Here is a 26,276-nt window from a genome sequence, read left to right on the forward strand (position 1 = left end):
TATGAATACCGGGTCAAGTATTTTCAGGGGTGAAAAAGGCTCATTAATGGCAGACTGCTCAAAGGTGAGTAGCTGACCACAGTCGTGGTGTCTAGATGGCAAAGGGAAGGAGATGCTACCTGAAGCCCTTAGGCCAAAGCTGTTTACAGGTTCTGTAAATGGTCCACAGGGGATGGACAAAGCAATCCCAAGAGGACTGTCAGCTCAGTCCATACAGAGTGTTCTCAGGAGGGCGCAGATGTCACCGCCTGGGGCAGTCCCAGTGCAAAACTTCTCGGGAGTGGAAGACTTGAATATGAATGAATCCCCAGGCAGCTACCCCAAATCAAGGCTATAAAATCCTTTGTTCTTTGCTGCATGGGTTAGGTTGATGCTTAGAGCTTGGGCTCTGGAGAGGAAGCGTGAGAAGCTTAATTTCTACTTTTACCTTGAGAAGGACATAAGCATGATTTTCTTTCCTTTCTGCCACCTGTGCTTCAAATGCCCTTTGCTTATTGCAAAAAGTCTCAAAAAGTGCATGAAGATGCACATTCAGTTCAAGGCAGGAGTCTGTCTGTGAAATATGAGCAGAACCAATCAGTGTGGAAAAATGTCTTTTGGTGATCTGCGCTGAACAAGAAAGTGGAGTTTCAGTTAGCCTAATCCCTGGGCATGGGAGTGAGTTTGTAACAGAATATTTCATTAATGTTGACTTCAGTCAGATAAACAATGGATTTGCCACACCTTCCCATGCTCTGGTGGTGACAAATGATGTGCGTGACAGCAGCTCTGAGTAATGTCTCTGTAATGGGAAGCAGCTGGTCACTGGAGTAGTTCTGTTAGTGAATGTGGAGGTGAAAGGTAATTAAACTTGATACATACAATATGCTGTAATATGCTGTGGTGTAGATTTAGATTGTATTCTGCCCAAATATAAAAGATATTCTGTTACTGTAGCTTCAGAAATTCAGTAGGTCTGTTCATGAAAAAGAACAGCTTTATCTGTCTTTCCTGGTTTTGCACATTTCTTATTCCAATTTTTCTTTTTCTAAAAAATTATTTTCTTGGCACTAGCAGATTTTCTTTTATAAGTAATCTCCTCCTCCTGACCACAATGCCTACATTATTTAGTAATTATTTGTTATTTCCATTCAGGAAAGGCTTAGAGATACAGAGCTCTAGTAAGTTAAACAATGCCTAAACACTTAAGAGTCAATCCTGACCCAAATTGCATATGGTCTGTTTTCTTTCACTTAGATAAACCAAGTAGGTAAGGGACTGCATGGAAACAATGGGATAATACTGATTGGCATGAAAAGCAGCAGTGATTATGAAGCTGCCAGTCTATTCTGTAGGTTTTTTATAGATATCTTGTCACAGCAGTAATATGGCACTAAGTGAAAAAGCAGTTTAACTCTTTTTGTCTGATATTCTGAGTCAGGCACTGAAGAACAGGAAAACTATTGTGCACATTAGAAATAGGCAGACAATTCCTACCTTCTCTTCCTCTTTGACTATGCTGCTGTGATATTTAGAGAGGGATTTGGAAAATGGAAGGGAGAGAGCTTTGGTAGCATTTAGAGAAGACAGTACCATGGGAGAAGGTGCAGATGTGCTTAATGTCACCTTTTCATAAAGATCTAGTAGCACAAGCTGCGTTTCAGAAAAGACATGTCCAGACTACAGTGAAGGGAGAGGGCAAGTTTATGTTTCTCCAACACTTTTTCTTCTTTCTGACCCAATTGTATTTCAAGTGGTTCATTTCCCTAGTAATAAATGTGGAATATTATAACTGACTGCAGTGTTAAAGTTTTACCCTATTTTTAGCTGCATCTGTCAAATTTATTTAACCCTTCAATTGGAAATCTTCTGTTTCAGGTCTTGATCTATACTTGGACTTGCATGACTGAGATCTTTCCAAGAAAAGTCATTGAAACTTTCTTTTCTGGCACCTTTTGATAACAATTTTGGGACTTTAATTATGCATGCTTAATTGAAGCATTTTTGAGGCATTGCAGAATGTCCTAAACTTTATCTGCTGTAATAGGCAGTACCATAAATTAATTAAATATTCATTAAAAACTAGCAATAAATTCACCAAGACAAGAGGACAAGAAAGAGAAAAGTGACTAGATTTTGTTGTTTTTTAATTCATGCTAAATGTGTTTAAACCCAATTACGTAATAATTTACGTAATAAATGTCACAGCATCCTTTTCTTTCTTCAGTGTGTTTTTAATACTTCTGTAACCTCATAGGACTTAGAGAAAGGCCATGGGTTGTGGACAGAGAGAGCTCAAAAGCTGCACCTGGATTCCAGGACTGTGTGCAGGTAGCAGGGAATGGGAGGAATCTGCAGCTGAGAAGCTGAGTAGCTGATTTAATGAGCTGCTTATTACAAATATTGTGGATCCCTTTATGTTATTAGCCAGAATTTAGTATATGAAAAAAAATCAAGTACAAGTTTGTTCTTGCTATTCACCAGCCTCTGTAAAGCAAGATTACTCTTCCAGTTTTTCCTACATATGTTTAACTTTAGCTTTGTGTCCTTTTGTTCTGGTCTGTCTAGTTACCTCAAGTAGATAATCAAGCTTGATTTTATAATAAACCATAGCTGGCTCAGGCTTGTCATGACTGATTTGTAAACTCCCAAGACTAAAGACTTTCAACCTCAAGACTAAGATCATTTCTGGCTGCAATTCAGGGTATTAATTCTGAACTTTAAAATCTAAATGTGGTTTGGAACATGTGTCCCGTGTTTTCCCTTCAAAAAGAGAAAACTGACCACGTTTCTGTTGTTTTTTGTTGGTGGTGTTTGAGTGGAATTTAAGCTGGAATTAAGATAAAACAAACCCAAACCATCCAATTCTGCAGAAACAGGCTTGCACGTAACCATCATTACAAAAGTTGAAGGCAAGGGAGCTATTGTATATGAATGGAAGTTACTAGTGGAGGGCCTTCAAAGCAAACATCTCCATCAAGGATCCGAGCACATACTTCCCTATCACTTCAGCACCAGCTGATGGGGTGGCATGCATGCCTTAAAAATGTAAAGGTGCCATGCTAAGGAAACAGATGATAGCTAATGACTCATATACATCATTTGGTGTCCCTTAGGGACTGCCTCTCTTCCAGTGGCTTACTTCAGCAACTGAGCTCATTGGGGACATGAGAGCTAACCATCCTTCCAAATATTCATCCAGGGATTTGAGGCCCTGGGTTCTCAGTGGAGGGCTTTTTTACCGCAGCTCCTTTAACAGACAGTTGTGTTCATACCTTCCTGCTTCCTCGTTCCCCTCATCTCTGTTTTTCCATCAACAAAGCAGCATCATAGATTTGAATGCAATCTCTGTAATGCTACAGATGCCTGCTAATGGATGTGAAGGTCTCAGCTTCCTCAAGTAGTAATAGACGGATTCCATTATTCTAAGCATCATGTAACAAACATTATCATGCATCTGCATGCTCTAGCCATTCTTCCTGTAATTCTCCCTAATGGTAATAGGCATCAGGTTGTGGATCTAGTGGCATTTTTTCAGAGTTTTCTTGTTAGAATTCAAAGACAGTTTGGGTTCTTAGATATTTCCTAGGTTGTTTGCCTTATTCTTGTTCAATTGTTTCACATTTTCCAATGCGGAATCACATCTGGCCTCTGCAGGACGTGTTGCGTGACAGTTGCATCTCGCTAGACTTGATAACATGACCTATTATTTGTTGTGCTTCCAAGATTTGTTTCATCTATAGCCTTGAGGTACTCTGTTTAATGCCTCATCCACATATGTATATAGTAAGCATGAACTTAAGATGTCTTCCAGGGGAATTTTTTTTTCCTCACCATGTTTTTATGATCAAAAGATGACAATCTGTCATAGTTTTGTTTTAAAGTTGTGTTATAGATTGAAAATATCAGGAAAGTCCACATTACTTCAAGGCTGCATAAAAATAGTTTACAGGTTTGCAAGTTCTTCCCGCTCTGCAAACTAATTTTGGAATTTAAAGGGTAACAAACCTATTCTTCACTCTGGCATCAGTACAAGACACTAGTAAGATGTTGTTGGGCAAATACTGTTGTTGGAGCCTTGATTACCCCTCCTGGAGTTTCAGAGATGAACATAGAGAAGAGAGTGATCCCAGGGTGAGGTGCAGAGAGCCCCTCCATCAATAATATAGACCAGAATAGGACCCAGTTTCCCTATTCCATTTGCAGAGGTTTGCAGTGCCAGCAGGAATAAGAGGTTGTAATTTTATTTCCCCTTGTGTTAGTAAAATAAAGGAAAATGAATCTGACCATAAAAGACCAGGCTTCACCTGTCTTTTAGATTAGAAAACCTGGGAAACAAGCAAACAAAAAAAGTATTTTCCATCACATATAATTAACGCCTTCATTTAAAGCCCAGGTCCACTCACAGCCTGCGCTGCCCTGACCTCAGAGACTGTGCCAATAACAAATCAACCTTTGTGAGTGCAAAGATGAGAAGAGAGAGGCGTGGGCACAGTAGACTCCTCCAACACAGATCTGCTCACAGAGTGAGGATACAAGTGGTGCACATTTCTAGGAGCAGGCACTACCCCTGTGTGCCTTTTGCATGAAGCAAGATTTGTGGGTGAAACTTATATTTCTTCTTAGACCAACTCATGTAGCTAGAAAAATATGCACCAGCCCTCTGATTGTCTGAGGCAACCAGGAGACTAAAATTTTAATTATAGCAGACAGTAAAAAGGTGAATTCAAAGGAAAGAGCAGTTTTTGCAGTACACTATAATTTTCCCCCCTTTATTAATCCTTTTATCTGCCATAGCCTTACCTATCTATTCCTTTACAGAATAATCACAGTGTCACCACTTCGCTTTTAATATTCCGTTTGTTTTACAGGTGCCAACCAGCTTTTTTGTCTATCTGGCTTAACATATCTAATTAAATTCAAAGGATGTTCTCCCTACTCATACTTCACTTGGAAGTTCACTGCTTCTCTGACCTGAACATGGACTTCTCCTTTTTTTCCTGACTATACGGACCCATAAACCATGTCCTGATTTTGCTTTTAGACCATTAAAGCTACAGCAATACAGTTACAAATATGTGACATTATCCTTAAAACAGCCCCCCAAATCCAGACCAACAGGATAATGGTCAGTTTATGGCTGTAAGGAAAAGAACCCTTGTGTAAGAGGCATAGCCATCTTCTAAGGGCAAAGCAACAGTTTGAGCTAGTTTTTATACACAGAAGACTTCTTTATTTCTTTATTCTTGCTCTGTGCCTCTTAGCCATTAATCTCTCTTATGGAAACTTGTCAAATACTTCTGGAAATTGAAACAAATATGCTACTTTCATACTTATTTTTCTTATCATTTATAACCACAATGTCTAAAAAAAAGCCCTGGCCTCTCTTCTCATGCTCCATATCTTCTAAATCCCTTTCACCTCATTCAAAATGGACTATTTCAGTCTGACACATTTTTCATCTTGTCCCTTTTGCAACAGTTTTCTAGTCAATGGCTTTTGTGAAATTTTCATGTGATGAAGCTCTTCAATGTTTTAACATGTCTGAAAATCTCATCGTTGTCAGTAAATGTCTTGGCTGTTGCCTGTATGCAGAACTGCTCAAGATTATAACAGCATCTTTTCTAATGTGGCCTAACCAAAACAAGACTGTTCTAAGCTGCTTCTCTAGTTCACAGTAATTTTTCTATCAAGTTTGAGTTTGAGATTTAATTCTTTTTTGTTGGTGGTGTTTAAAAAGGTACTGCAGTAATTTCCCAGTTGTTTCTTCATAGCAAGGAAGTACATGGTTCTGCCTCCCTGTTACTGGATGCACAACAGGAGTGACAAAGAAAGGCCTGTGATGACAGTAGGTTTCTGCCATAGCTTTTGAAAAGAGATAAAAATCTCCTTCAGGGGATGCAGAAATTGCTGCAGGTGGGACAAATCACTCTACAAAATCTTCACCTTTTCCAGCTTTTCCATATGAGGAGGTTAAAGTCTCCACTCTGAGATGCTGTGGTTAGATGTTTCTGTGTGGGTGATATGAATCTTTCTGAATCTATAGTGAGGGCCCAGATTGGTGTTATCTTCATTTCATCTGAAAGTGATTTCTACAATAAAGCTGCTGCTTTTTTTTCTAGAGGAACAAAGAAATCCCTCACAAAAAACCCTCATCATTCCCTGATATTAGATTAGACCAAGATGAAAGTAGATTTTTGCTTCAGAACTAGAATTGAATTACAGAAAGGGTTCCTGGATTGTGTCATCTCTGAGTTGTCATATTGTTGCTAAACAGGGGAAGACAGAGAGAAAAATTCAATTTTCCTGGGATCAGCCTTGCTTTGTAGAGTATAGATTATATCAGCCTTTGAATTAGGAATGTTGCTGTGGCGTGCATGCCCTTGCAAGCATTTGTGTTCATGGGAAACTGCAGAAACTGTGCTGAGAAACAGACAGAGGTGGGCAGAGGATGGGTGAGGTTCCTCTCTCCCAAGGACTCGTGCTGGACCTGTGTGACAAAGCCAGAGGGAACAGATACAGGCGTGCAGGAAAAAGCTGAGCTACCAAACCCAGGCCACAGTGGCTGCTGAGAAGTTGTCAGGGTGGCCCACGAGTTCACTTTGAAGGGCTGTTGTGAGAGACAGACCTGCACTTGCCTGTGCAGCTTGTAGGTAGCAACTTTCAGGTTCTGAAGCCAATATTTTGTATATTTTGTTAATTAAAAAGTTGCAAATGATTGCACATTACATGTTGGCAGTGTTGTAGAATGAATGTTTTGTGAGCATGGATAAGCTGTTAGATGTACACTCTGATGCCACTTCTCCACTAATTACCTTTACAATTTAGAGCTGTGTGTAAGGCAGAAGAGCCTACTGTGCTGATATTCACTGACAGAAAAAGTTTTCAAATCACCTCACCAGCCAGATGTTCTAAACAAGGATTTGACAGTTGGTCCATAAATCAAGTCAAGCATTTCATCATTGTTCTCTTAGGTGCCTCTTGCGTTTAAGCCTGTTTAGCTAAACACATACATTTACTTAAGATGAACTGTAAAAATAACATCTGGAGACCTTTTCTCTGAGAGAAAATGCCAAAGGGTCTTACAGAAAGATCAAGCACATTTTATAAACCGTGGCAGGGATTTTGGAATTCAAGCTGAATAAATGTGCTTTCAGCTTTTGAGGGGATCAAGGGCCAGTATTATTTAAATGTTCTTTTTACTTTCATGGCACTCTGCAGGGAATGTGCTCTCACCAAAGCGTTCTTACATTTCTTATTCCATAATGAGTTTCTGTTTTCATCCTTGCCACCTGGGACCCTGGCACAGTCCTGCTAGTAGCAGTGGAGTCACACTGGTAGAACTGGATGCAAAGTGCTCCAAAATATTTATTTTGGAGTATTCTGCTTTGCAGTAGATTGCCATCAAAGGAGAATGTCAAAGAAGAAGTTTTTGGGTGGTTTAGCTTTTTATCTTTACTTGTATCAGTCATCTCTTTTTCATCCCTTTTTTGTTTCTTTTTAAGATCTATGAGATTCTTTCTCTCCTGAAGAGTCCTTTTTTATTTCTCCTACCTTTTTTTTCTTAGAAAATCATTCTAATAAGTTGTGGTTTGCTGACCTTCAGAATCAGTGTTACTATGCATTTTAGCTTTGCTGAGTATCACTTTGGTCACTTTGCTTTTTCATATTCAGTTCACAACATGACAGAGAATTCTGCTGAAATTTAACAAGCCCTAGGGAAAAACATTCAGTCAAGTGAAGTAAGATTTATAAAGTGGCAGATAAAGTGGGAAGAGTTTTCCATTACTTCTGCCACACTGGGTGTTTTTTTGACGGATGGGCTGTATCTCATCTGTGATTTGGAATGACGTCAATTCATATTTGGAGGGGTATCATGGCCATGACTGTTCATGATAACATAAGACCTATAATCTGGAAATGTTGGAAAAGGTGGGTGCAAAATTAATACACATGAATTCCTGGCCTGGTACCATAGTTATTTTGTTATTTAGTTCTCAGGAACACAACTTGTTTCATAATGTGAGACTGGCATTTAATCTGAGAAACCTGACTGTTTTGAGAATTATACAAGGCAGCATGGAGCTATTTAAGTGACAACAAAACATAAAGATGCTGGCCATAATTCTATCTGAAGTAGTATACCTTTCTGTGAAGCTCAGACAAGTATGTTCTTGGTTTAAATATCTGGAACTACAGTACATAGTGTGAAACATAAATCCTCTCAGTGCTGGAACACAGAGACCAAAGGAGCCAGTTGGAAACCTCTCTGAACACCAAATTTATCGGCTGAGTTAAAAGTCCTTATGCTAGGCTCAGAAGGGACCTTTTTTAGCCTCGTCCTTCTGTCCCATTTCAGCAGTGCAAGTAAGCTATAAAGCTGCCTAAAATGTCAAAGGCCAAAAATTCACTGGTGTGGCAAAGGTGGTTCAGAGCTGGCATTACGCAGAGCAGAGCACAGGGCACATGGCCCATTAGGAGCCTTTGTTAAGTACCACAGCCCCACAAAACTCAAAACTGTCCTGCAGCCACTTCAGCACCAAGCAAAGGACAAAGCAGTCACTGGCAGTCCCAGGTGCTAAAAGCCTCTTTTCTAAGCTCCCCTGAATACAGCTGAGAACATAACCCACAGAGCTAATCAGTTCAGCTGGTGTGAGAAAAACCCAAGCAAATCTACTGACTCAGCCAGCCAAACCCCATGGGCCAAATCCAGATTTTAAGCCATCCACCCCATGTCAACCAAACTGTTGGCATGGCCAGTCACTATCCCTTCTCTCCTCCTCCACCACTATCTCCCTATATGCTTTTTCTTGTGCCCATTTTAGAACAGGGAGAATTGAGCCTCTTCTGATGGAGAGGAGGGCAATGGAGAGTAGGTGGTATCATCAGCTCTGACGTGTTCTCTCTTTGGCCCTGGAGCATATGCAAAAAGCTGCCATTATCTGCCTGGCCCTCACCTACTGCTTGAAAAGCTGTTTTCTGCCTCCCTGGTAAAACTGGTGTTAGGTGCAGAGCTAAACAGCTGTTTCAGAGTGGGCTAGATACATCCTAGTCAGTATGTATCCTGCTGTAGTCTGAAAAGTTGGTTTCTCTTCAAAACTTCGGCAGAGTGGAGATGTTTCAAATGAAAGGGTCAGCAAGTGAACAAAGCCAAACTTTCAGGACTTTGCAAACCTCTCCTAGGACTGGCATGAAAGATATTTTTTCCCATAAATGAGAAGAGAGACGGGAATAGCAGGACTTGGGGAAAATTCTGCTTGCTGGCATTGTTGTTTTCTATGTTCTGTTGTTGGAAAAAATCACAGGCAGAACATATGAGGCAAGACCCAATTAGCTGCTCGAGACCTGACAGGCTTTTAGGCTGCTCAGACAATCTTCTGATTTAACCACTATGATCTTAGCAAGTGTCACAAGGTTAGATTTGCCCTCACCAGCTAGGCTGGAAACCTTGCAGGCTGAAGGCAAAGAAAGTAGAAGGCAACTTTAGGTTTCAAGTTATAAAAAGCTGAAAAAAATAATTTCAAATGGTAACAATAGCTGAGATCTTTCTGCTTTAACTCTTTCCTGGTTTGCTGAGTAGGGGCACAAACATAATCCAGTACATTCATGGAAGATGTAATGCTTTGTGATTTCAGCTGTTAAAGCCAAAAATAGACCTTTTTTTCAGACTATGAGTGAATATAATTTTATTCAAAGGCATAATTTGACTGAATTTTTGGGTAGAGTTTAAAGAGAATGGCAAATGTTACTGCTCCAATGCAAAGGCTTTTCAATTCTGAAATATTACAACCTCCAGAAGTCTGGAGGGGCTGCAGCTGCCGAGACACAACATCAGGTTTTTTTAAATAATGAAATAAAAAAAAACAAGGACTTTTCTCTGGCTCCATTTGTGCAGCAGTTGAATTGTTCAGACTAAAATTTTCCAGAGTATTTCTGCCTCAGGCAGATATTCGATGTGTAAAATTTCAGTCCAAACTGTTAATGATTGGCAAAGCTACAAGCAACTGACAACAGGATGTTGTAATAGGAAGTGTCAGACGATTTTAATAATAGATGACCCTGCCTCCTGTTCTATCACTTTGAACACTTTTGTTGTCTAAGGTGTATGATGTATTTCTCTGCGTGGTTTTGTCTGCATTTCTTTCTTTCTTTATATTTTAATTCTGATAAGATCTTCATTCAGTTAAATTTTACATAACATGTAGCTCCATGGGAGTAATTCTTGTTGCAATTAGGGAGTGTTTCCACCTACCTGTTCTTCATTTATAACCTCTTTAGTTATTTCACTAAATGCTTCTCAGTTTTGTATCATGTAACAGAGTCCACAGTACCTGTCCACCTCCCTCCTCTTTAAATTCATGAGCTTTGTAATGCTCCTACACAACAGCCTCTTCTCCCCAGTGAGCAATCCAAGGCTTTTCAGCCGTGGTTCCTCTAAGCTCCTTTATAATGTTCCTGATGATACTCATTGTCCTGTTTTTGCTGTGCTTTTATATTCCTAGGAGAGGATGGAGTGAGTAATACGGAGCATGATGTGTCAGGTGAGAGTCTGGGTTTTCTAAGAGGCTTGCAGTAATTTTCCCATTCCTTTTTCTCTTATCCCTTATCCAGGCTAACCTTTAATTGGCTTCCCTGACCCCTTCAAGGCACAGTGCCACACTGCCAGGTCTTTACTGCACAAGCCATTCAGCCTGTCCTCTTCAAAGAGACACTTTTGGGGTTTGTTAGCACTGACATCCTTGTGCCCTCCTGTTTTCCTTGTCTCTGGTTCCTCTAAAATGCCTTTTATATATAAATAGGTTTTTTTCAGGCAATTAGTTCTGTGTCTATTGGATGTTTTGCTGTAACATTACTCTCTCTCTTTTCAATACAATTATTAGTATTACCTCCAATCACACCACTCATCTCAGATGGAAAATGTTTGTTTAGTTCCTGTTCTTGAATTTCCATTTCTTTGGGCAGCTTCTGACCTGTATCAATCATGACAGGACCCCCCTTAATGCCTGCACAGTTTCTTTGACAGCCTCTCAGGAAAGACTTTAGCAAAGATTTTTTTCAGTCTTAAATAATTACACACTATTCATTGAGCATTGTTCAATTATGCTGCATTTATTGTACACAGGATTTCAAATACAACTACACCTTTATCCCCCACACATTTGCATGCTGCAAGTGCCTTTATGCTATTTTTATATTACCTCACTACTAGAGATTGTAGTTGTACACCTTGTAAAACAAGGCTTAACAAAGCCTGTGAAGGAGGTTTGGGTTGGGTTTTCTTTTTCATATTTGAAAATATATGCCAAAGATATATTAAGAACAGTAGTATCATATATCCTTTAACTGACAACCAACACTCTGCCAGTTTTCATCTTGGAATTTATTTTATAGTTGACATACAAACTCCTGGGGAAAAAAAATTTCTAATAAAGCTATTGACAGAACCCTAGCTGTTGAAATGTCTATGGTGAAGCAAAAGAATCATCTTAATGTGGGTAACATATTGTAGCTCACAATTGTTACAAAGAAATGCATTTTCACTAAAAATGGGGTAAAGAATAATTATAATTTGAAAGAAAGTCTGCATGACGTAATTCAGCTTTAATTTGTAAAAGAATAGATACTTCTTGAAACAATGAATGTATCTTCTGCTCTTGGTGTTTGTAAACCTTGCTTGAGAGCATTGTTAAAAAGAGTCACATGTAGAGTGTTCTGATGGTAAATTGTAAATACCAAGAAGGCCAATTTCATTTCTGAATGGTGGGGTTGATTGTGTGTGTGTGAAATTGCTATGCAGCTAGTTCACTGCTCTGCATTATTAGCAGCTGAACCTTTGGTGCAGGCTGCCAGAAATTACAGATGAACTTTTCTAGCAGCAAGAATTTTAAGTTACAAGTTTTGCACACAACCACTAATATAATTTAAATTAAAATGTGTTGTGCACAGGAGATATAAAACCTGGATTCTTCCTTAATTGGAATAAAAGTTGAGCTAATTCTGTGCACACTTTGTCTCACTCTGCTTCCTCTAGTATGCTGTTCATTTATAAAACCTCCTGATTTCTTTTCAGACAAGGTTTTTCCCTGTTAAACTAAGTAATGAAATATGACATTGTAAGAATGTTGTCAAGATTGCTACTTTCTAAGGTGAAATTTAGCCCTTTTTTTTTACCCACTATAAAGACAGCCAAGAGCAATGCCAGTATTTTAAGCTATTTTGGAGGTACAGAGATGTAAGTGTTCTTGGAGAGATTCCTTCTTCCTCCTGTAAGCATTTCTCATCTTTTTAGTCCCTTTTTTTGGTGAAGAACAAGCTGAGAGGTTTGTATCTGTTAGGAAATAAAAGTTATGTCATGTTGACAAAACAAGAGCTTTATACAAATGTTTCAAGTTTGGTTTGGTTTTGGTTTTTTTTCTGGTTGATTTGGAAGTTTCTTATTTACTCATTTTTACATATTTTCTAGAAGACTCCAGGCAATGCTGTGATTGAGCTAAGCTAATGGCTGGCCACAGAGCCCCAGGTGTTTTATATTTGGCCTGGTGTTCTCCACATGCTCAGCTCTGGTTTATTATTAGTTGAGGCATCCATTTCCCCTTGCTGTGAGAGACTGGAGAGATGGAAGGAGTCACTGAGGGCCAGAAGCATTAACCCAGTTCTGTGCACTGCCCTGCACATGTCCCAGAGTATCTTAAAAGGACCTCAGGATGATTGAACCCATCCCAGCTGGCTGCCCCTGGGCTATTTGCCAAAAGCAAGGTTTATTAGTCTGCACCATTCCATTGATAATGGCTCCGGTACTGAGGCCCCAGGGAGGGAGGCTACAGAGCAGCTGGCTACTCTGGCATCTCTAGCTGCTGCTGACCTTCCTTGTACTAGATATGCCCAGATGGTGGAAAGAAGTGTTTTCTGCTCTGTGGGATATAGAGAAGAAATGGAGATGAGATGAAAAATGTATTCATAATGTTGTAATTATTGTACTTGTGCTGGAAAACTTTATGGTTGTGACCCAGATGTCAAAACATGCAGAAATTTCTGTCTGACTATGCTAAAAGGCTGAGGTAACTGCTTTCAGACATATGGACTACCCTTATTTACCTTAGCATGATGCACATTCTCCTGACACTGTTTTAATGTCAAGCCTCTTCTAAACTGCTCAATGAGATAATTACTGTACTCAAATAGCATGAAGAGGAATTGTTTCATTATGAAGTTAGGGATGTCCCATTTGGGATTTCTCTACCAGCCATGGAGAGTACTCCAGTTACCACCACTGATGACCATTTGGCCATTGAGTCTGGCTGCCTGGAACAGGCACTTCAGAGAGCTGAGAGGGCCCTTGTGCTTATATCATCAAGATCTACAAACAATCCATTGAATTCATAGATGGAAGGGGAAGTTGAAACGTTATCTGGAATTGCAATGAATGCATCAAAAAATTTTCAAACCCTGTGAAGTTTGAGAAGTGGGGAGGTGGTGAAAGGAATCCTTCGCTAACTAAGAGATGTTTCAAAAACTGTAATTCTAAATATTTTTAGCTAAAGCACAATACTACATTCATGAACTTACAAGCTGCAGCTCAAGCAATGTTAACCTGTGGAAGCTTATAGTGTTTATTTATTTAATATTTTCCACTCTTTTATTTGTGTTTGAGAACACAGGTGAAATCCCAGGTTTAACAATGGAAAAGATAAAAAAACCCTCTCCTGTTTAATAAGCAACATACTCCATTTTTGTCTAGCAGATTTCATTACCTTCCCTTCTGGCAGGTCTCTAGCTAAAAACTGACGGTGTTGCAAATCATCCAAAGCTGAGGGTGTTGTGGATTATCCAAAGCTGGAGAAGAGAAGATTGACTGAGAATTGTGACTAAATTCCACGGTCTTTTTTGCCCTTCCTCCTCCTTTGAATGAGGAAGGAATAGCACTCTGGACAGTACTTTCTGTTCTCTTGGTTTATACATCTTTCATCCCATCCTCCTCAATGCAAAATGCTTGTTCTCTAAGTTGTTCATTGTGTCTGATTTTGCATCCTTTGCAATCTGTCTGTGTGCAAGCTCTCTTGTCACCACAGATCACTCTCTGCCCCCCACATGGCTTCCCAGTCCTGAGGCCAGACCCAGCTCTGGCCCCTGTGGACTCACAAATCCTTCTGGTTTGGATGGAGCCATGCTCCCCATGGCCTGAGGTGGCCCTTAGCTAAGGTACCTGCTTATGTGAGGTAAAAGAATGTACAGTAAGATAGCTGCTTATGTAAAGCTAAATGGTTTCTCAGGTTCCTGAAGAGATGTAGTCACCAATACTCTGTATTTGCAGTGAGAGCTAAGCATATAGGCGTGTTTTCAGGTTGCTGAGGTGCTAGATGGCTTTTATAGCAAAAATCTGGCCAAAATAGCTTCGTCATAGTGCATTGGAGTTTAATTAACATAGCGTGTCTTTCTACAGACACTCAGGAGCGTTACTTGCTGCTCTCATCTCTGGATTCTTTTCAGATCAGGTTTTATGTAGCGTAGTATTCTCACAATAGGATTCTTGGTTAAATCTTAACCAATAAACAGTTTATTAATTCACCAAGTACCACTCTATTACTTACTCAACAGTTAGTTAATCAAATTCAAATCCAGCATGTATTCTGGTCAGGCACAGAGCATTCAAGTATTGTCCTACAAGTTGCTGCCATAAACTGTATGGAGGTCAAACAGTTCTAGTGGAGGATAATACAAAATATCAAGACTTCTTACTACATTCATATACAGAGAGCAAATCTTTACTATATCTAGTATACTTAGACTTCTTCTAGTACTCAGTGGGTTAAGGATACTGTAGATTTAAGGGTTTGGACACATTTAATTGATTTAACATGAAAGATACTAGGAAAATAGTACCAGGAACAATCACTTAAAATTATAGTGTAAGTCTCTCTTATGGCTGTTTGCTCAGGTTTTTGAAAGAGAATCATGCATGTAGAATAACTTGGTTAAAAGTTTGAAATGTCGTCACTCAAGATTTTCCAGCTGATTTCACAGGACAACTTTCTGTCATCTCTTGTAATGGCACCAAGAGAAATACATCCCATGCAATAGAGCTCATTGGTATTTTCATCCAAAAATAAACCTGAATGAGGCACAAAACTTCCTCTGGCTTAGGAAGAGGAAGCACCCTGAGCAGCAGAGTGAGTGTTGGAGATTGGGAGAATATTATACAAAGGTGTCACTTCAGAATTGTTCTGTTCTGGTACTAAACAAAATTAGGAATTTGTTGTTAAAGGCCTGTGTCTGGGCTAGAGGGCTAGAAGGACCCTTCAGTCTGTCAGAGCACAGTTTTTTGTGTTTCTCTGCAAACTTGACCATGCAGCTGATACACCTTTCTGGGTTGTACAGCTTTTTTCCAGTTTTGGCAAGGCTGTTGTTACTCCCGTGACCCTGGAAAGGCAAGGAGAGTGTTTGTATGCATTCCACAGATTCAAGGATCCACACAGTAACTCCAGCTTAATAGCCAGAATTTCTTTCATGATTCATGAGAAAAATGAGTCCCTTTTGTTTTCATTTGGAAAATGTCCAATGGAATGTCTGAATCTCATTTTTTTTCCACCATTTTCTCTGAGGTCACATTAATACCCAGAAGATGGTATTTTACCATCTTTTACACACTGAAGGCTTTTTATGTTTCATTTTTTATAAGGCTTATATTTCAGTATTAGCCTAGCCTGGGAATTGAAATTTTTCCTATTTCTCCAATTTCTTTTCAGTACTCATTTACATCTTAGGAGCTTATATCTTCCAATAACCTTTTTTTCTTTTTGTGCCTGTACGAATGCCTCTCAAATATCTGGAATACAGCACTTTCCTAGGTATCAAGCAAGGAAAAATCCATTAACAGTTCCTAGGCTGTGTAATCATGTTTTATTTATTTCTTTTCTCATCTTGTAGGGCTTTGAAGTGAAAGGTGATCTCGCTTTCAAAGAAATGGCAAAGTTTTATTTTAGGAAGAGGTTCATTTGGCGAACAGATTGAGCAGCTTCCAGTGGTGCTTAGAGAGACTACTTAGTTTGGCTAAGGCTAACCTTACTAAATAGCCCACTGCAAAGAGCTCAAAATTAAAGAAATGGAAGGAGGCATCTCAGAACAGGAGAGGATTGTCCCAAGCAGCAAATAGTGAGGGCACAAAGACTTTTGAAAGTCAGGAAAAACAGCTGTGCATATTTTACACCATAGAGGCTGTATTACATTGCATCTTACACATTGGCCAGACCCATATTTTTGCAAACTAGCCCAGGAGCCATTAACTGGGGACCACGTGGCCCTGTGCAGAATTTGCATTTTTTGTTATTTTCTTCACAATGAACTTGTGGCTGACCCCATGTGAGGAAGTGATTTATTGGTGAAAAGATGGAAGAAGCCAGTTGTTCCTAATGCATGGAATGGTTCTTAAGCAGCAGAGACTTTGGGAAGGTCAATACTCTGGATGTTGTGAGGTGATATAAACTCATGAATCCTTCAAAATCCTGGCACAGGTCAAAAGAGCCTGTGGATAAGGCATGGACACAGACAGCCCAGACAATATTGTCTTCCTTTCATCTTTTCCTCTTCTTCATCTGTTTCCCTGCATTTATTTTGATTTTTCTATTCACATTTTTCCTTCTTTGCTCTTTTTCTGCTTTCTACCACTTGAATTTTCATCCTCATAAGTTTCTGCTGCAATGGCAACAGGGCTTTCCACATGGAAGAGCAGCTGATTGTTGATTGAGACTAAGATTAGTCACTATTTTCCGGCTTAGCTTCTTACACATGCAGCTGTCAGCCATTAAAAACTGACGAGCCATCATCAGATTCCCTCAACATTAAGTTCCCAGTTTTCCAGATCACTCTCAGGCTTGTCTGTCAGGTACTTTTTTGCAGAGCTGTTCTAAGAGGAAACTAAATAGATTCACCATGGGGAGGTAGTGCCTGAGATCCCTTTGAGGTAGCAATGGCACTGATGGTTATCCATAAGCAGAAACAGTAATAGAAATAACATTAACATTGTAGATTTCTTTACACAACGGTGTCAAAATTGCATCTTTGAAGGAGAGTGGCATCCATTGTGGTAATGCTTTGTTGTATTATTATTATTTGTTATTCTCTCCTATTATTTGCATTGCATTAGAAGCTCTGAACAAGATTGAGGTCCTGTTGTGCCAAGCGCTGCGGCAATAAAGGATGAACCAGGATTCACCCCATGATTTGCTTGTAAAAAGAGAAGGTGGTTTTCTTTAATTTAGTCTTTGTCATGTATATTGCTCTAAATATAGTGTTTGTCAAGTGATTTTGTGGGCAGGGATCAAGAGGAGGCCAGATTTGCTTTTAGTGTTTTCAGCTACAGCATAACTAGCTCTGAAGAACGGCATATAAAGTTTTGGTATTGTCTGCTGTGAACTATTCCTCTGTGCAGACACCGTGCTTTCTTCAAAAAAGCAAGTACAATAACACAGCCCTAAAGCTTTGTCAGTGATATATGTCTCATAGAATTAATTTTCAAGTGGTAAGTGTTTTGATGATGCTACAAGGGCTTTGTTTATGAAGTGGGTCTGGCAGACACTGTAGAGTTCACATAAATTATTACTTCATTGATTATTAATGAGAAACATTCATCTGGATTCCCCCTCACCCTCTGTTTTTGTCAAAACTCCCTTAGAGACTTGTATTTGCTACAGACCACGCTCTGTTTCACAGAATGTAGCTCTTACTGAATGGTGTTAATAGGTATCCCCCGGCCAACTGAGAAAGCCAGAGGTCAAGGAGGTGATTTCCTGGGCCTTCGCAACTCTCTCCTTTCCACTCTTCCAAATATACCCCTTCACAAGTGCACACACACATACACACACGCACATTGATGCTGCATCTCTTACTCCTATTTCTGCAGGAGTCCTGTGCTCACATGGTCCTTCATTGGTTGTGTTCCTGCAGCGTCTCTGTAAGGGCATCTGCCCACATCTTCAGTACTTAGTTCTTCAACAATTCAGGACTAGAGGAGCACCTAAAAGACATCTCTGCCCTTGCAGTTACCTTCTCATGATTTTAAAAGGGGCCAAAATCAGAGGTTCCATATCCATATTCCTTTGTAGCAGTTCCACAGAGACAAAGGTCACTTTGGCAAACAGATGGCAAAATATAAAAGCAGAAGGGAAATCTAGAATTCCTGTGGATAAGCTAATTAAGGAATTCATGATTTCTCGGATGAAAGAGCTAGAAGGTGTACCTGGAACTGCCAAATACTTTGTTTTAGCAAAGAAAAGGAAGTACAATTCCCAACTCAGTTGCTACTCACTAGCACACTGTGAAAGCCAGTGACACAAAGAGGTTCCAATGGATTCAAAATATAAGTAGGTATATAGTAGGATTTAGTAAAAAGGTATAAATCAAGATTTGTGGAATAGATGCCTGCTAGAAAGGATTGTTCAGTTATGATCTCTATCACTGAAAATATGTAAGCACTCAACATATATGAGCTAAGAATATTTTGCTCTTTGCCTGCTTATTTCTTATTCCAGTGCCCCAGGCATCTGCTACTGGCCACAGTCAGATGGTCCTTGCTCTGAGACAGGATGATAGTGATTATGCTGGTCAAATGGAGGAGCTGTTAGACACTTTTTATCCCACTTTTGTTTATCACTATGTGCTTAGATGTTTACCAGACAATCCAGCACCTATTTTAGAGACAGACAAGTCTAGAAGTTAAATGATGTCTAAACTGGTCAAGCAAAGGTACTCAAAAATGCTGATGAGAGAAGGCCTAAATATTGACCAAGAGTCACTTCCACCTAAAGCTTTGTGAAACCCAGAAGGTGGCAGGAATTGAATGACCAGGGAAGACAATGATCCAACTTGGATCTCTAGCTTGCAGCTGAATATTCATTATTAATTGCTGATAGGGGAAAAAATGATGTTGTGATGATAATAAAGGCACTGGCAGACTGCAGAGTTTTGAGGAAGAATTTTAGATAAAAAGATGCGAGAAGTTTTTAGAATAACTTTTCCTTACTCTAATAAGATACTTTATTTCAAAGAAAAAAAATAGCAACCATTTCTTTGCTAGTGACAGTTTATATACATACATATATGTATGTATGTATGTATATATATGTGTATTTATTATAAGGGAGGCAGATTCTCTATTAGATTTTCTCTTTTTCAGGAAAATTTTAATTTCAACTTTTAGAAATCAGCTCTATGTTGTCTCAAAATACTCAGCAATGGTGTTTCTGAAGTACACAATCAAATCTCTAGTCTCCAGAATCTTTTTTTTTCCTCCACAGAAAACAAAGTTCAACAAGCATCTTAATACATTTACTACCAGCTGCTGCCTGGACTGTCCTAGTCATTTCAATGCATGTTGGCAGGCAACTCCATTCCCTAGCAGAAAACAGACTATTTTTGTAGGTGTAAAATTATCACTCCCAGGCCATGGGAATCCTTTCAATGTTTATTATTTTTGTTAGTTGTTTTGTGCTCAGATCATTGTTTTCACTGCTCACCATCTCTCTCTGTGTGTTCGACCAGCAGGTCTGACCCACGTGACTGATGATGTCCCTGGTGGAAACCTTCCATGTGTGTGAGCAGGGGCTCACAAACAAACCCCTGTTTTGTGGATGTTTTTATGCATCCAACAGAAATAAAACTTGGCAGCTGTCAAAAACTCCACAGAAACAATTGGCAGTTGCAGGCAAAAAAAAAAAAACAACAAACCACACATCCAAGGGCTAATGCTATGAATCAGAGAGAGGATTATAGCCTTAAAAAGTGATTTTGAGCAGATAAATACTTGTGGTGAGGGCTGTTGGAAATGTGGTGGTAACAGTATTGGCGATGGAGTGCAATACCCAAAACCACAGCTGGCAGGAGTAAACATCCTTGTTACGTGGGCAGAGCAATAATGTGGCAAAAACAAAAGGTGATCCCGACAGCAACTGTTGCCAAAGAAGAAAAGCAGGATGGTTCTACAAGGTTGTGTGGCTATTTTTATGGAAGACAAAGTTCTTCCTGCCCTTCCAAAAGGGACCCTAATAAAAACAATTGTTTTACACTACTTACTGTGTTAGAATGTAGTTTTCATCAAAGGGATTTTATTGTTCTTCTGCTTTTCTCAAAGATTTCATGTGAAATGTTTTGTTCTTCTTTTATTCCACTTGAAAGAAAAAGAAGCTTTAAAAACTACTCCATGTGTTCAAGAAGATATTTCTTCTTGCCTCTCTGACTGCCAATTCCAAATATTTGCTCTCCAGAGATTTTCATTGTCCTCCACCATGCCAATTTCTTATCAGATGAAACAGGAATTAACTTGTTTTGCCAAATTTAGGCAGAACATGGACTTCAAAATATCAGTGTTAAATACTTTTACTTTCTTATGCAAATGTGTGAATATTGAAGCTTTTTGTATGGTATCCACAGGGACTCTAATTTGATCAACATGTGCTTTTCCATTCTTAAAGTTCTTTATCATCTCTGATTGCTTTCCATTTTAATGATTTCATTTACTAATTATTTATTAACATATCTTAAATTAAAATTTTGTGTCTTCTTCCAGGTTGCTTTTTATAATTTATAAACCCTTACCTAGCTGCATAAATATACATAGATCCCTTCAAAAAGAATGTCATGATCATTGAAAGCATAGAATATTGCTTTTTTAACTCTTCAGATGTGTAGTTGATAAATGTAATGTATCTCTGTGTTTAGCATAACATATTCATGTCTACAATATCTAATAATCATGTCTCTAAGGGAATCTGTTAAAAAAATCATATGTGGGCAGGGTTGATTCCTATTTTTAGAAATCCTTGCATAACTCTTATCATTTTCTTTGATTCTCAAGACCAACAATCTTTCCAGTTAGTTCAACAGTAGTTGCCTCCGCTGCTAAGCTTGGTGTCCTGGCCCTGCTCCAAATAGGCATTTTGCCAGGACGTGGAGCAGACTGCAGTGGTGGTGCTGATGGATGATCATCCCTTGTTTCTAGACAAGAGCTATATATCCAACTTCTATTATTGCACCACTCGATAGCATTAATATAGTTAAACTTGGGGTTCTTCTAGATCCTATCACAGATGTGGCAAACTTATTGACTTTCCTTTCCAGTGACTTCATCAGTCCTTTTTTTTCTGCACCTCAGAGTCCAGACCAATATTTCCTTTGGACACCCCATCTATAGTCTCTTGTCATGGTTTGTCAGCCATATGCAGGTGGCATGCGTTAGCTTCTCTGGAGATGCAAGCGCCACCAATCTCTTTGGGGGTCCAAACAAGAGCTTCACTCTTCAGAAATTCATCTGAATTTTCCACCTCTGCAATGCATAACAGTTTTTAGTTTTCAGAGAATGGTTTTCATTTCCAGGATGCTCGCCAGTTGATACCCCTGCATCCTCTCAGTGCTCATGTTATGTATGAAAACATTTCATTCTTAATTGAATGCATTGGGAAACGGAAGCAACTTATTCAAGAGGACAGAGAAAGCAAACCTGTTCAGGGTTAAAATCTGTTCATGCCTTCAGTAGTCTTGCTATTTCCCTTTGCAGGGCTTGGATTAGTGCCTGCAAGATGTGGAATTGGATTTCAAGAATTATTGAATGAGTCCTCTTTAGTATACCTCAGCACAGTTATATTCTGAAGGCACAGAGTCCCGGCACTCCTAGAAGGACATTCCATGAGTGTTGGACTGGACCCCAGCACTTTACTCATGCTCTTGTAGATTGATTCTAGTTGTAAAAGAAACTGATGACAAAGCTGTGTACTTATTTAACACAGGCAAAGCCACTTAAAAAGTCACATTTCCTTGGGTGTGCCAGGAATTAGTGGCAAATAATTTTCTTTCACTTAAATCGCAAACCTGTTCTGATTAGCATGTAGCCTAAAATCTCTCCCTCCCCATGCCCAGATTCACAGTGCTTGTGAACATGAGTTTCACTGTGGCCTTCTCCCTTTGATTTGGTTTTCTCTGTGTCTGCGCCACTGCCAAAGGAAAATTCAGAAAACTGTACCTTATTGAAACCTGCCATCTTTGCTCTGGATGAGAGCATGTGTCTGTGACTTGGGCAGTTTGCTGCTATTTCATTTCACTAGCTCTGGAGAGAAGCTAAAATATATCTAATGGTTGTCTTAAGGACCAAACAGTAAAAGTTAAATATACCTTTTGGTAGCACTTGCCAGATGATGATCTTCTTCCTTGGCTGTGACATGGAGCCTGAACAATACTTATGGGACAGGGAGAACTTGGCCTTCTGTCCATCATCTTGTACACCAGCTTCAGAATGCTGCAGGTCTGCTGTGGATATTGGATTCAATAGGAAATTTCATAACTGGCTGGGACTGTAGTGGGCCCTACACTTGTCCAGAAGGATGGACAAAATGCCTCGTTTGGCATCTCCTGATCCCAGGAGAGGACTGGTATGTGTTGGGGGCTAGTGGGGTGCCTTGCTTTGCATGCCACTGAGCTCTATGGGATGCTTTAGCAGCAAGTAGCAAAGGTGGAGTTCTACCCACAGCCAGAGAATGCTGCACAAGATGGTCTTCTGTGACGGTCAGGAGTCTGACTTGTAAAAATGAGTTTAAGATTATTAGCATAGCCTAAGGATTTATTTGAATTATATGTTGCCCTTTCACCTCTGACTTTATCTCCCAGCATTCACCATGAATATTTAATATATGACCACCATTGCATCTCGCGGAATAAATGACAGGCTCCAAGCTTCAAAGCTAAATATGAAAAGCAATGCTTTACATCAATACTGGAAAAAAAAAGCATCACACCCAGAGCAAATCCTTTTTCATAAACCCACTTATTAAAAAAAAGTAATGTAATATCATGACTTTTCATTAATACTAGTCTTCAATAAGCCTAAAGCAAATCCTTGCTTACTGTGCACTTGCTACGCTTGTTGTACAGGAGTGCCTGAAGGGGGTAAAGGCTCACAGTCAGTGCATGAAGAACAGCGAGCATGCGGTTGAGAGAGATATGAGCTCTCTTAGAGTAGTTCTCAGTCCTCAGTTGTCCATCCCAGAAAAGATGATTATGGATGTTTCACCAGAATAATAATGCTAATTTTCAGCCCCCACAGAGTGCTTTACACCTGCAAAGTGCTACGAAAATGTGAGATAATACTTACCAGTAAGTGAGTATTTTTGTGCCTGTTTTGTAGATGCAGAAATGAAGATACCAAAAGGTCAGAGGGCTGACCCAGGGCCACATAGCTTCTCAGCAGCAGATTTAGGATGAAGAGACTGGTCTCTCTCTGGTCACACTTCATTAATTTGAAAATTTGCTCAAATCTCATGTCTGTAGATATTATATATATAAAATGCTTGAAAGGGAGTTGTTCCCTCTCCCTCTTTGCTTCTTCAAAATAAACAAGCTTCTGAGCTTCCAAACCCCATGTTTACATGTATCATTAAATACTTTCCAGTTGCTAGCCAGAAAACTCAGCAGAAAATCTGTAGAACACCGAAGTAACTCTCTTCTTTTAAATAATTGATGATGCCAAATAGCGGCAGTGTTATGCCAACAAAGAGATCGGTCTCTCAAAATATTTTATTCATTATGCCTCAAGAAACCCAAAGCCTTGTTTTTAACGAAAGCAAATTTCAGAAGTTGGCTCTCGGTTCCTCTGAAACATCTGCTTATTACAATTCTTGGTGTTAAAGCACTGGTGCTCCCCGGTAAATCTTGCAGCTTTAAGTAATACGTATGGAAGTCTTGGCAAAGAGATCAGGAAGGAGAAAGAGCAATGCTTGCCAAATATTCATTTTACTTTATGAGGCTGTAGTGGTATATGTTAATAGTACATGTATTGAAGAGAGTCTGCTAATCCGATTAAATAACAGGACAAGAAGAAATGAATTCCAAGGCTCAAAAAGACCCCATTCTGTGCAGCTGAAAATTTATATTCCAGGGTAAAATGGTTAGAAGTCCTGGCTAACTAGACTTCCATAAAGCAGCCAGAAATGGATCTTTCTCTGTATTGTCTGTAAATCAAGGTCACTTATGTGAGAAGGCTATGTTGTGATAAATCTGTCTGACAATTAGATGGAGAGGACATATCAATGCTAAATTATATTCTTTGTACGCTTTGGGCAGAAAGCAATGCAAACACCACAGTAACATCATTAACAGAAAATTGCATTCCAAATAACAGATATTTATGGTGCATGGTTTTACACATTAATGTGCTACTTTTTACTCAGTCATGTTAATATTTTAGATTATGTAACATTCCCTTCTTTATGCATAGTTTATTTTTTTTGCTGAGAATGCAGCTCCCTCCTCCTCATTCCCCTCCCCCTCTTCCTATCCCTTTCTCTCTCCTTCTCCCTCTCTCCTCCCTATTTCTCTTCCTTTTCTTTTTTTCCGTTTTTCCTTTTCCCTTCTGATTTTCACAGTGATGCTTGCGGAAACAAACAAACAAGGAAAACAAACTTAAAGTGAAACTGTCTGTACAAGAAAATTGTAACAAGTAGTTTGAAGATTTATTAGCCAGTATTTTATGTTCCATACTTACAGATTCAATCTGTGTACCAGGCTTTGATCCAAGCCTTAGCATGATGACTGGAATCACTCCGATTAACCCAATGATACCAGGCATGGGGTTAGTGCCGCCACCACCACCAACAGATGTGCCTGTAGTCAAAGAAATAATTCACTGCAAAAGCTGCACGCTCTTCCCTCCAAACCCGAGTAAGTGGATCTGAAGAAAGAATGTTACTTTCCTAAATACATTGCATTGTATGAGTAGATTAAAAAATTGTATATGTAGATTAAAAAATTGGTAATCTTTTTATCTAGTAACAATTATGTTTTTTAAATGGATTACAGGCAAGTATGGTCTTTTCTTCTAAGGTCTATTCTGTGTGTAATGCATGGTAAGGTATATGAGCATCTTTATTCTTCTCTCTAAGGTCACATGAAAAAACTATGCAGCTTGTACAAAAAAAAAAAAAACCTAAAGAAAAGTAACACAGCCTAAAAATCTACACTGCTCATATTAGATACCTGTCTTTCCTGTAGATCAGAATGTCACAAAACATAAAGCTTATATGGTGCTGTTCATCTCCGTGCTCGCCTTCAGGTGCCTGTAGTCAGATGGGACCAATCTGGGCTCGTGTCACTCAACACAGTACCTTGCATCCCAAAACCGACTTGCTACAGTCCCTTTCTGAGGGAAATGGAGGAAAAGGGGGCTAGGGCTTCTGTCCTGCCATTTTTGAGGAGGTACAACATGGCAAATAAGTTCCTTCTTGGTTTTGAAAGCAGGGACCAGATTCCCTCCCGTTCCTTCTGTGACTGTGCAAATATAAAACACTTCCCACTAAGATACCAGCTCAGGCCCAAACCCTGATTTTGTGTGTTGGCCCCAAGAGTTTCAGAGCCACCATGCCAGTGACTTTCACTTTCACTGTGAAATGAGGACAGTAAGCAAATATTCAGGTGCTCTGGATTTGCAGTGTACCAAGATCACAGTGTAATCAAACTGGTTGTGTCTGTGAGTATGTATGTATATATATTTGTACACTTTAAGGTTGTAACCTCCTTTACTGTGTTAAAAGGCCAAAAAACTAGATTCCTTCTTAGAGCATTACTTTCACTGCGTATAAACAAGGTGAAGTGTTATGGCAGATTTAATTTTTTATACAGCTTCCAAAAATTTAATAGTTTTTCTGATGTAAGTGTGTATACATTCTCTCTATATATACATGGAAATAGCATTTCTAGCTACTCCACCTCATGAGCACTCGTAAACAGTGAGGTTATCCTTCCCCTGTGCTGGCGTCTGCTCCATTATCTGGCAACAAGACAAAACAGATAACCAGCAGAGTGTTTTCATCATGCTGTCACTTTGTTGTGTTTCCCACTTTGTTTTTCTGTTTGCTGTGCTCCTGTACTCTGAGACAGAAATGAAATTATGCTAATACCAGGGAAAGGTATCCAGCCCGAGTACACAGGGTGTACACAGCATGGGCTTGCTCACAGCCCACACACTTGGTGAGCATGGTGAGTGATACATCTGAGCCAGAGATGGTGAGGTTCAGGCTTTGAATGTACTGCACTAGAGCTTGAGATCTGTGCTCAGGGTCAAATCAGCTGCAGAAGCTCCCCTGCTTTGAAACAGAATATTTTTCTATTTTTTGTGTGGCTGCGCAGGGAAAAGAAAGACCCTTTTAGACCTCACTGTCTGTCCTGGAGAACAACCTCAAGTGGCAGAAATTAATGTTTGAAACACCACCTAAAGCTTGAAAGGGTTTAGATTCAAGTAATCAGTTTGGATAATCTCTGCAATA

The 26,276-nt window shown here is 39.4% G+C and overlaps 1 protein-coding gene across 9 annotated transcripts in view; it reads left to right on the forward strand.

The window, feature by feature from the left end:
- ENOX1 (ecto-NOX disulfide-thiol exchanger 1) overlaps positions 1 to 26,276 on the forward strand; it is a 359,243-nt gene that overhangs the window by 232,560 nt on the left and 100,407 nt on the right. For 8 of the 9 annotated variants that reach the window (XM_048295354.1, XM_048295355.1, XM_048295348.1 and 5 more), the window contains one exon: positions 24,502 to 24,675. The exons of the other annotated variant lie outside the window; for it this stretch is intronic. In XM_048295354.1, the coding sequence (XP_048151311.1) occupies positions 24,502 to 24,675 (174 nt within the window). The remainder of the gene's footprint in view (positions 1 to 24,501; positions 24,676 to 26,276) is intronic. 9 annotated transcript variants of the gene reach the window in all.

The sequence above is a fragment of the Corvus hawaiiensis genome, chromosome 2, assembly GCF_020740725.1.
Source record: "Corvus hawaiiensis isolate bCorHaw1 chromosome 2, bCorHaw1.pri.cur, whole genome shotgun sequence".
Taxonomy (NCBI): Eukaryota; Metazoa; Chordata; class Aves; order Passeriformes; family Corvidae; genus Corvus; species Corvus hawaiiensis.